The sequence below is a fragment of the Adelges cooleyi genome, unplaced genomic scaffold (assembly GCF_023614345.1).
Source record: "Adelges cooleyi isolate 19-005CV unplaced genomic scaffold, UGA_ACOO_1.1 ACOO_flye_CR_arks_rails_tigmint_CR_PRNA_306, whole genome shotgun sequence".
NCBI lineage: Eukaryota > Metazoa > Arthropoda > Insecta > Hemiptera > Adelgidae > Adelges > Adelges cooleyi.
This window is the reverse complement of record NW_026095977.1, coordinates 643,801-656,282: the sequence shown is the minus strand read 5'-3', so window position 1 is coordinate 656,282 and position 12,482 is coordinate 643,801. Positions and strand designations below refer to the sequence as shown.

The 12,482-nt window shown below is 27.0% G+C and overlaps 1 protein-coding gene across 1 annotated transcript; it reads left to right on the top strand.

Annotated features, from left to right (window-relative positions):
- The first annotated feature begins 275 nt into the window (after positions 1-275).
- On the top strand, positions 276-9,341 carry LOC126839485 (uncharacterized). Its single transcript, XM_050574804.1, has 2 exons — positions 276-1,448; positions 9,245-9,341. Exon 1 carries the CDS (start codon positions 363-365, stop codon positions 1,212-1,214), a length of 852 nt encoding a protein of 283 aa, XP_050430761.1. The 5' UTR covers positions 276-362; the 3' UTR covers positions 1,215-1,448; positions 9,245-9,341.
- Positions 9,342-12,482: the final 3,141 nt, after the last annotated feature.

Genomic DNA, 12,482 nt, shown 5'->3' with positions numbered 1-12,482 from the left:
AAAAATAATAATAATTATCATGGACCATAAGGAAAACAAGTTATTCCACTACAACCTAATTACTTATAACCAAAAATGATGATTTGTCGTACATTAAATTCATCGTTTTTCATTGTAATTAAAAATACAATGTATATTATAGATGGGTTTTAGGTGCTACAAAATTGCTCTTAAATCATTTCGTAAATTTATTTTTTCTTTTGACTGACTTTTGGCGCTTGTTTAAACAGATGTTTTGTTCGGTTACGTGTAAATTAATACAGTTAGTACTCGTGTCATAGTATGGAGTGCAATATAAAATTTTAAAATCTTCTTAGTGACGTGCCAAATGTTCGTTTCATACGTTTAGTTTACGCTAAGTAATGATGTATTGTAAAGTTTATTTTATCGTTTTACTTTTTGTATTTTTCCAAACAAATTGTATGGCATGTGAAAACCTAGAAGAAATAGATAAGTTTGATCTTATAAATAGTATTCGCGCGGAGCATGGCTGGAGAGAAATAAAAGGCATAGTGATCAAGGACCCAATAGAAGGTAAAATTACCATCGAAGATCTAACAGGGAAATTTATTTGGGAAAACAACTACGACAAGGCTGTCGAACACTTCATATTGTTTTTGAGTTGCAGATATGTCCAACACTTGAAAGCGCTCAGGATTACATGGTTGGGCTTTGTCGAAGGTTGTCGTGAAGAAGAAGAGAAAATAAGTTTCACATTTTGCGTTAGTAAACTATATTGTGTGTTCAGAGAGTCAAAACAGATGTTGATTCACATGACAGATGGTTTGGTCGACTTGGAAAAACTTTCATCGAATACATCTCGATTTTATCACAAAAATCGTAGCCTGATAATGAACTTTAAAGAAGTCGTATTCGATCACATTAATCAATATCCAAATCCGGATTTTATGAACAAGGACGACGAAATCAACGAGCAATTTACTGAAGACGTATACCAAAGTATTTCTGATAAAGTTAGACAGCGACTTAATGTTTGGGATAATGAAAGAGATAAAGGTTGTACTATACAAACATCTTCTATGACTTATTTTGATTTTTTGGAGAGATACGATAAATTATTGGATAAGTCAGCATTTTCAAACGATGAATACGTTTATGTTAGTAAACGACTTTATGGGTTTTATGATAATGTAATAGAAAATGATTATTTTAGACTTGGTTTGGATAAGTTAAAAAAATATAAAATCAAATAAATTTTCCTTTCATTACCAAATACAAATACAATTCATTCTACCACAAACTATCTTATAACCAAAATAATGTTTCGACGTTTTTGTTGGTAGTACCTACCAACGTTTAACCAGCATTTTATTGGCATTTTTTTTTTTGTAATAATGGACATATTGTTTGTTGTAAGCTTGTGTTTGTTATATGGGCTTTAAAAAATATGGCAAATATTATAAATCAGAAAATTTTAATTGTTGTAGGTACAATAAATAATAATATATTTCTTTCTAATTATCTAATTAGATATCTATTTAATATATTTCTTTCTAATTAATTTGTCTAATATATTTCTTTGGTGTTGACACAAGATTCATTTTTTTTTTAGGTTTATTTAAATTAATATTTTAATTTGTACACTTAAAATGTTTAAGTTTAAATTATCTTTATTAAATCTTTAATAAAAAAAAACTATAAAATTCAAAATCCATAATAGGTAATTTTTCGTACTGATTTTTTTTTTTGTCAAACTTAAAATAATAATTATGTGTGGTACATGGATACAATTAAAATGAATACTATAATTTGTACAGATACAATCTATTGATTTATTATCTCTTTAAATTAGTTTAAATTCTTTATATTAAAAAAAATGTATTGTATAGTATAAATTGGTAAATTTTAAATCTGTGTTCGGTAATTATTTGTATGGATACTTCAATTTTTTTTCGTCAAATGTTAAAATACAAATTATGTTTGTTAAATCATAGACACATTGTTATTTTACAGTTTAAAACGAATATAAAATACTGTCAGTTTAATAAAAATCGCAATTTATTTTTTATTTGCTCTATTTAATCCCTATGAGTTATGGAAAGAATCTTTGTTCGCATTTGCAAAATATAAAGTTTTAGGCCACACAATTGCTTGCAAAAAAAGTTATAACGACATAGTTCTTTGTAGTGGTGAAATAGTACTGTACAAGTCCAACAAAACTTTGAATCATAAGATGCAAGTCTCACACTTAGGTATAACATTTTAAAACTATAAATATAATTTTATAAAAAGGAAAATTGGAGTAGGACAAGTTCCATTTTTTCTCCCTAAAATATACATATTTTATTTTATAATAATATATAGTATTTTATATAATTATATATTATTTTAAACTATTATTAATTAGTTGCTGGCCAAAATTTATTTTATATCACTATGGCGGTATTATAATGTAAATATTGTTACATTACAATCTTGTAAAGTACCTAATAATAGCAGAGCTTCTCTATAAATTGTTGTTAATATATACGATACAAAAATTAAGATTTATGTACTATGTATTAGTTTGAATTTTTAGTATTCACAACCGTGAAGCGACATACTTAATGAGTTTCTATATCTAAGTTTGGCGAAAATAAGAAACATAATAGGTAGGTAAAGTAAGATATTGGATAAAGTAATTACTTTGCTTTTTAATATAAATGATTGAATCGCAGTTTTTAAAAATGTACTATTAACAATTAATGTACTTTATTTTTTTTTCAACAATCATGGTTAAATACGTGCATCAAAAATATCTTTAAAGATTTGAATAATATATATTTGTTTTTAATAGTTGGATATTTTGAAGCAATAGCTTGTTATCTCAAAGTTAATCTTGCCATATGATGACTTTGCAGAATGCGTTAATCAAATAGCAATTTGTCCACCACAATGGATTGCGTACAAGAAAAACTGCACGCATACTACATTGGTTTTCAATATTTACTTGAAAAAAATTTATGAAATTCGAAATTCATGTTAGGTATAGATGTTGTAGAGATTTGTATAGATTTTCATTTTTTTTTTGTCAAACTTTAAATTAATAGTTATTTGTTAAATGAGTGGTATATTGTTGTTGTACAATTTTAAAAAAATGTAAAATACTGTACGTTTAATTAATTATCGCATTTTATTTTTTTTATGAATATTAGAAAAATGGGATGAGTAAAAATGGATCATTTCTGATACTACCAGTTAACACCTTAGTTGGTCACGGAGGTAATATAAGAAAGTTACCAACTCCTTAAAAATATTATTTTACAGATCACCTGGGTGGCAAATGTAAAACTAAACAGGGATGTAAGGAACCTATTTTTGGGACACGCTTAAAATGTGTTGCCCATAGTAAACGCATGGTAACCGGTCGGTAAATGGTAATAGATAATAGACTTAGGGACAAGTAAGGGTGTGCTCTAACGACGGTTCTAGATGACACATTTTGATGACCTGAAAACACTCTAAATGGACATTCTAAAAATAAATATAATAGCTCAATATGTTTACAATATTTAAATTTAAATCAAATGTACTTTATACCGTTTCTAACTTCACACCAACAGTTGTTATTGAAAAGATTTATCACAAATTACATTTTATAATGTTACTCTGCTAATTGAATGCGCATGGAGCCAGACCAGAAATAAATAAAAAGGCTTAACGATCCAAATACATGGTAAAATATACACTGGTATTCTAACAAAAAATTTTACCAAAAAAAAAAAAATGTATGATCACAGTAACCGAGAAATGATAATGGAATTTAACGCAATCGTAGATAGGATGATATCCTACTGCTCTAACGGAAAATAATATCTGCAAAGAGAACTACGACAAAGCTCTGCAATGCTTTATATTGTTTTTAAGTTGCAGATATGTTCGACATTTGAAAGCGCTTAAGTATACATGGTTGGGCTTTGTCGACCGTTGTCGTGAAGAAAAGATTACAATTAATTTTGCATATTGCGTTAGTAAACTTTATTGTGTGTCCAAAGAGTCAAGTCAGACGTTGATTCACATGGAAGATGGTTTGGTTGTCATGGAAAAAACTTTCAACCAACACATCTAGTTATTATCACAAATATCGCAGCATAATATTGAACTTTAAATCACTCGTGTTTGGTCACATTAATCGATATCCAAGTCCGGATTTTTTGAACGAAGACGACGATGTCAACGAACAATTAACCGAAGATATATTTCAAAGTGTTTCTGGTATAGTAGGAGACGAAAATATGGATTTTACGAATCATAATATCAATGAAGGTTGCACTATTAAAAGACTAACTAATTTCAGTTATTATTATTTATCGAAGAAGTACAATGAATTGAAGAACAAGTCTCGATATTCAAACGATGAATACGTTTTTATTAGTCTAAGAATTAAGTCGTTTTTCAAAAGTGTAATTGAAGATGATTATATTAAACTAGGTCTGGAACAGTTAAAATCGATACTCCAATGAATTGTCCATTCATCACCAAACAGAAATACAATTGTTTTTTTACCACAAATCAACTTATAACCAAAATAATGTTTTGACGTTCTAGCAGGTACATTTTATTTGCAGTTCTTTGTTTTTGTGTTATAATGGACATATATTGTTTGTTATAAGTTTGTGCTTACGATAAGGGATTCAAAAATATGGCAAATAATATAAAACAAAAACATTTTCTATTGGCTTAAAGTTATAAAAAAAATGATTTGTTTTAGGTATAATAAATAATTTCTATTAATATATACTTGGTTTTTGACACTAGATTTCTATTGGGTTTATTTAAATTAATGCTATCATTTGTACACTTACAATCTGTTGATTTATAATCACTTTAAATTAGTTTAAATTATTTATATTAAAAAAAATGTTTGTATAGTGTAAATTGAAAAATGTTATATCTGTGGTCGATAATTATTTGTATGGATATTTCAATTTTTTTCGTCAAATGTTAAAATACAAATAATATATCTTGTAAATGTGTGATACATTGTTATTTTACAATTTAAAAAGAACATAAAATAATGTTGGCTTAATAAAAATCACATTTTATTTTCACACAAAACATATATATATATATATATATATGATATAGCCCTCTTCAACACTAAAGAAAAACAACTTATCGGTGATATAGGAGAAACTTATCAAAACTCGAACGAAATAAAATACAATTATGGTCTAAACAAGTTCATTACAATGATACAATACTTGAATAATGGACACATTGTCTGAGTTTGTAAATTTTTAGTTAATATTATATTAATTAAATTAAATATTTTAATTTAATACGCTTGTTTATCTTTAAATTTTATGATTTGTATTTTCGATTCATTTTTCGAAGGTTATGGCTAATTGATAGTAAGCTATCATGTGATTTTACACATAAAATATTAGCTAATTATGTATGTGTAGTTTGACTACAAGTATATCACAAACAAACATTATCTATACAAACAGCTTTGCTTTAGTGAAGTAGATTTCTGTTAATATAAAATACTTGGAATATGCGTATTAACAATAATTAAAATATGGGTGGCTATACAAAACAATTGTTTATTACTCTTTGGACAAATAGCTTTATTGTACCTAGATATCTTGATGTAAAGATACGTTTTCATATTTATGCAAATGCATTTTTTCTAACACCAGCATGTACATAAATAAAAACATAACCACACAGTTTAAGAAGAAACATATAAATTCAATTATAGTTTAGGATAATAAAAAAAAAATAATAATACTTATTGCAATCACACAACAAAAATTTGCAATCAGTAGGTGTACAAAAAAAAGACAAAAATAATTATTAATCTAAAATACATTTTAACTTGTAACATCTAACAAACAAACAACAATAAATTTCATAGATTAATTTGTATAGTATCAAGTAAAACCCAAATTGTATTTTAAGTGGATAATAATATTATGCAATTTTAAATTTCTTAACTAAAATTATAATTTTAGGTACAAAATTTATGTACAAGTTTTGGGTATTTTTCTCGACTATTGAGAGATACGGGTAATTTTTTTTTTAAATTTGATCTATCAGTTACGCTTTCTGGTGTATAGAGTTGCTGCAAGAGTAAATCCATTCAGTATTTTAGAAGATGGTGGGTGGTCAAGACACAAAAAAATAAAACACATCATTGAAAACAATACTTTTCCTGCCATAAAATAATAAAATTATCGTTACCAGCGTAATATTAAATTTTTATTTTACATAATTTTAAATATAAAAAGTAACGTGCCTCGTAGTTGTTGGATGTTATAAATGTTTAGTTTATTTTGTATAGACATATGTGTTTCTACCTTATGGTGGTTTTTTTTTAGGTTGCTTTTCTGTAGTTTCTTATGATTATTTTTGGAATACTGATTTGCTTTGCAATGCTTTCATTAATTTATATGCAAATCTTAAATTTAAAAATAAATTATGATAATGTTGTAGATGAAAAACTAATCAAAGAAATAATTAAAATCTTTATTTTCACGTTGTGATATTGCATTTAAAAATACACGTATTCATTTACAACTTCTCACAAAGCCCAACCAAGTGCTTCTAATCAATTTCAATCGTTGAACATATCTGCAACTTAAGAATAATATAAAGTGTTTGAGAGTGTTGCAGTAGTTGTCTTCGCTTATCTGTGACTTTATTAGAATATCCATATCAATTTTATCCTTGATCGTTATGTCTTTTATTTGTTTCCAGGCCGGCTGCACGCGAATATAATTAAAAATATCTACCTTTGTATATTCGATAGGGTTTTCACATGCTAGACAATTTGTTTGAAACAATATTCAAAGTAAGATAATAAGATAAACCTTATAATGCATTTTTATGATAAGTAACAGACTGTCGACACGTTGCCAACAAGATTTAAAATTTTAATTTTTACATTGTGATATTGTAATTCTACTGAAGTTATGAGTATTCATTGTATTGTTAAAACACAGTCGTACAAAACATTTGTTTTTTAAACAAGCACCCAAAGACAAACACATATGTTTAAAAGAATTAGAAGATAGGGGTAGGCGATAGGGGGTGGGATATAGGGGGTAGGAAATAGGGGTAGGAGGTATGGTTGGAAGATAGGGGTGGGAGATTTGTTGTATTTCCTATGAATTGTTTAAGGCCAGATATTATGAAATCACTAAAATATAAGCCAGAAACTTGATATGTTTACTAGCCACCTTAAATACTAGATTGTTAATATACTATTTCATTATCTATAATTCCACCACTACTCCAAATTTATTCGGTACTTCAACGAGACGTGAAAATGCTCTTTCGCGGTTGCAGACTCGGTTGAAAAACATTTTTTTTATATGGTTTCATTCAAAAACAACCACTAGATCGCGCCACAGGTACAAATTTTACTCGGTAACGTTGAGCGCGACGAACAGATTTTCTTATTGACCCCGGCCAAAAGACATATCCATGTCAGTTGGTTCTATAGGATCTTGTTGAAACCGTTTTTTTTAATTAAGGTTGCTGGCAAGGGTTCCTAACAAAGAAATGTTATCGAACTTGTTTACTTACTGACTTAGGCATAAGATTTAAAAAAAAATTTTAATTTTAATGATATATTGTTTAATTGGCTAAAATTTCAAAATATTCGCTATCTTCTTGAATCACTTTATAATTTGTCCGGTTGCGTACATAAAATACAAGTAAATAAATAAAAACAAATGTTGCACAATAATAAAAAACAAATAAAACATAACCGTTTCAGTAACGTATCAACTTTAGCAAAGAGGCATATCCTATATTGTCCATGTTATAAAAAAACAATTATAATAATTATCATGGACCATAAGAAAAACAAGTTATTCCACTTCAACCTAATTACTTATAACCAAAAATAATGTTTTGACGTACATTAAATTCACCGTTTTTCTTTGTATTTAAATAAAACAATGTATGTTATAAATGTGTTTTAGGTGGTACAAAATTATTCTTAAATCATTTCATACATTTCTTTTGACTGTCTTTTGGCGCTTGTTTAAAGACAGATATTATTTTTGGTTACGTGTAAACAACACGGTGAATACTCGTGTAAGAATGCAAAATTTAAAAAAAACAAGAAAATATAAATTTTACAATCGTCTTAGTGACGTGCCAACTGTTCGTTTCATACGTTTAGTTTACGCTAAGTAATGATGTATTGTAAAGTTTATTTTATCGTTTTACTTTTTGTATTATTCCAAACAAATTGTATGGCATGTGAAAACCTCGAAGAAATAGATAAGTTTGATCTTATAAATAGTATTCGCACGGAGCAGGGCTGGAGAGAAATAAAAGGCATAGTGATCAAGGACCCTATGGAAGGTAAATTTACTATCGAAGATCTAACAGAAAAAATTATTCGGGAAGACAACTACGACAAGGCCGTCGAACGATTCATATTGTTTTTGAGTTGCAGATATGTCCAACACTTGAAAGCGCTCAGGCTTACATGGTTGGGCTTTGTCGAAGGTTGTCGTGAAGAAGAAGAGAAAATGAGTTTCACATTTTGCGTTAGTAAACTATATTGTGTGTTCAGAGAGTCAAAACAGATGTTGATTCACATGACAGATGGTTTGGTCGACTTGGAAAAACTTTCATCGAATACATCTAGATTTTATCACAGATATCGTAGCCTGATAATGAACTTTAAAGAAGTCGTATTGGGTCACATTAATCAATATCCAAATCCGGATTTTATGAACAAGGACGACGAAATCAACGAGCAATTTACTGAAGACGTATATCAAAGTATTTCTGATAAAGTTAGACAGCGACTTAATTTTTGGGATAATGAAAGAGATAAAGGTTGTGCTATACAAACATCTTCTTTGACTTATTTTCGTTTATTGAAAGGATACAATAATTTATCGGATAAGTCAGCATTTTCAAACGATGAATACGTTTATGTTAGTAAACGACTTAATGGGTTTTATGATAATGTAATAGAAAATGATTATTTTAAACTTGGTTTAGATAAGTTAAAAAAATATAAAATCAAATAAATTTTCCTTTCATTACCAAATACAAATACAATTCATTCTATCACAAACTATCTTATAACCAAAATAATGTTTCGACGTTTTTGTTGGTAGTACCTACCAACGTTTAACCAGCATTTTATTGGCATTTTTTTTTTTTTTTTGTTATAATGGATATATGGTTTGTCGAGAGTATGTGTTTATATGAAGGGCTTTAAAAAATATGGCAAATATTATAAATCAGAAAATTTTGATTGTTGTAGGTGCAATAAATAATGTCTAATAATATTTCTTTGATGTTGACACAAGATTAATTATTTTTCTTTAAGGTCTATTATTTAAATTAATATTTTAATTAGTACACTTAAAATGTTTAAGTTTAAATTATCATTATTAAAGAAAAATATAAATTGTAAATTGAAATTTAATGATAACATTACTAAAAAAAAAATGATAAAATTCAAAATCCATAGTAGGTAATTTTTTGTACCTATTTTTTTTTTGTCAAACTTAAAATAATAATTATGTGTGGTACATGGATACAATTAAAATTAATACTATAATTTGTACAGATACAATCTATTGATTTATTATCTCTTTAAATTAGTTTAAATTCTTTATATTAAAAAAAATGTATTGTACAGTATAAATTGGAAAATTTTAAATCTGTGTTCGGTAATTATTTGTATGGATACTTCAATTTTTTTTCGTCAAATGTTAAAATACAAATTTTGTTTGTTAAATCATTGATACATTGTTATTTTACAATTTAAAACGAATATAAAATACTGTCAGTTTAATAAAAATCGCATTTTATTTTTCATTTGCTCTATTTAATCCCTATGAGTTATGGAAAGAATCTTTGTTCGCATTTGCAAAATATAAAGTTTTAGGCCATACAATTGCTTGCAAAAAAAGTTATATCGACATAGTTCTTTGTAGCGGTGAAATAGTACTGTACAAGTCCAACAAAACTTTGAATCATAAGATGCAAGTCTCACACTTAGGTATAAAATTTAATAATTATAAATATAATTTTATAAAAAGGAAAATTGGAGTAGGACAAGTTCCATTTTTTCTCCCTAAAATATACATATTTTATTTTATAATAATATATAATATTTATGTATAATTTTAAATTATTTTAATTTATTATAATACATTAGTTCGCAAGGTTTACTTCGGATAACAAATGTATAGATTATTCAATTTATTTTTGTCAATTTTAAAACATGAATTATGTTTGAAAAATGTGTAATACAATGTTGTTTTACAGTTTTAAAAAACATAAAATGTTTTAAATTTAATTAAAATTAATTTTTTTTTTATTTGTATTTTATTTATAATAACATCTAGTTAAAAAAAAAGATTCAAATCTGCGAATGAGTTTTTGTAACAATATAATTGCTTTAAAATAAAGGGAAACAGAAATTTGGCCTCGTAGAGATGTTGAACCACATAACAAACGGTTTAGCGTTACAGCTAAAATTTAAAAAGGTAATGAAAATCTTTATACCTACTTGATCAATTATCTTGTGCAAATACAATGTGAATACATTTAAACGGTATAAATCCAGTTTCGGAATTTGTAAATAAAATTGAAATTTTGCAAAAAGTGTCTTGTCCAATGCATTTGCTTACATATTTTCTTTTTTAAACGGATTTAAATTTTTTTAAATTTATGCTCTCAAAATAAAATAATTCTTAAAAAACTGTTAAACCTAGTACCACTTGTATTGTTGAAATTCTACAATATTTGAAATTTAAATACAATTTATTTTAAATTGTTCTTAACTCCTTTCCAACGTAAGATATTGATTGTGATATAAAATGTTGCCCCAAACTCTGAAAAAAATATGCTTCAAACTACTAATAATTATCATGACACATAGGAACACCAGTTTTTCACAAAAACTAGTATTATAACCAAAATAATATTTTTTTAGCTTTAATGCGAAACATGCGATACTGTATATTTTAAATATGAAGGGCGCAGGGAAAATATGGTAATAGTCACATTATGAACATTTTAGAGTATAGCAAAACCAAAGTTCGAGAATTCCTCTCCCTCTTACATAATAACAAAAAAAATCACTTTAAATGCTACTCTACTAAAAATGTAGTTAAATTATTTCATACAATTCTCTCAAACATATGTGTTTGTCTTGTGGTTAAAAAACAAATGTTTTGTGCGACTGTGTGTTAACAGTGCAATGAATACTCGTTCTACTCACTTAAGTAGAATTACACTATAACAGTGTAAAAATAAAAATTTCAAATCTTGTTAGTAACTAGTCGACAGTCCGTTTCTTATCATAAAAATGCATAATAAAGTTTATTTTATTATCTTACTTACACTACTGTTTCAAACAAATTGTCTAGCATGTGAAAACCCAGTCGAAAAAATAAAGATTGGTTTTTTAAATTATATTCGCGTGCAGCCAGGCTGGGAAAAAATAAAAGGCATACAAATAAAAGGTAAAATTAAAATGGACGTTCTAATAAAAACAAAGATCCGCGAAGACAGCTTGAACAACACTCTCCAACACTTCATATTATTCTTAAGTTGTAGATATGTACAACGGTTGAACATGCTGAGGATCAATTGGCTGGGCTTTGTAAAAAGTTGCCAAAATGCAAAGAAAGAGAAAAGTAATACAAAAATTAATTTTGCGTTTTGTGTTATGAAACTAGATAGTGTGTTGAGAGAGTCAAGTGAGATGTTGGTATGCATGACAAACGGTTTGGCTGACATGGAAAAACTTTCTTTGAATGCAACTTCAGCCAAATCTAAATATTCTCACATATATATTAATTTAATAAAGCAATATAAATCACTCGTATTTGAACACATTAATCAATATCAAAACCCGGATTTTTTAAACGAAGATGACAACATTAATGAAAACTTAACTGAGGAAATATTTCAAAATATTACTGGTGTGGTAAGAGACAAAATGAATTTTTCAAAGCTTGATGTAAATAAAGGCTGTAGTATAAAAAGACAATTGTATATGAGTTATTATTATTTATTGAAAAGATACAATAAATTGTTGGATAAGTCACTATTTTCAGACGATGAATACGTTTATGTTAGTGAAAAACTTAAGTTGTATTACAGAAGTGTAATCGTAGAAGATTACTACAACCTCGGATTGAATAGTTTAAAAAATTTACCACAAACTAAAAATAATTATCAAGTCCGGAGAGAAACACAAGCTGTTTCACTGCAACCTAATGAATAACCAAAAAGGATATTTTTAAACAAAGATGACGAAACTTAAAAGATAACACATAGATAACAAAGATAACCAGTTTTTTATATATATTTTTGAAGTTATTTGAAATTTCAAGTTTAGGGCAGGAGAATTTAGAAATAGTTAGTATACCGCGCACTTCACCTTCCTATATTTCAAACTTTTATAACCTTAAAAATAGTTCTTCAAGAGTGGTTGTCAACCTTTCAAATTTTTTAGTAAAATATTCTTAATTTAATAAGAC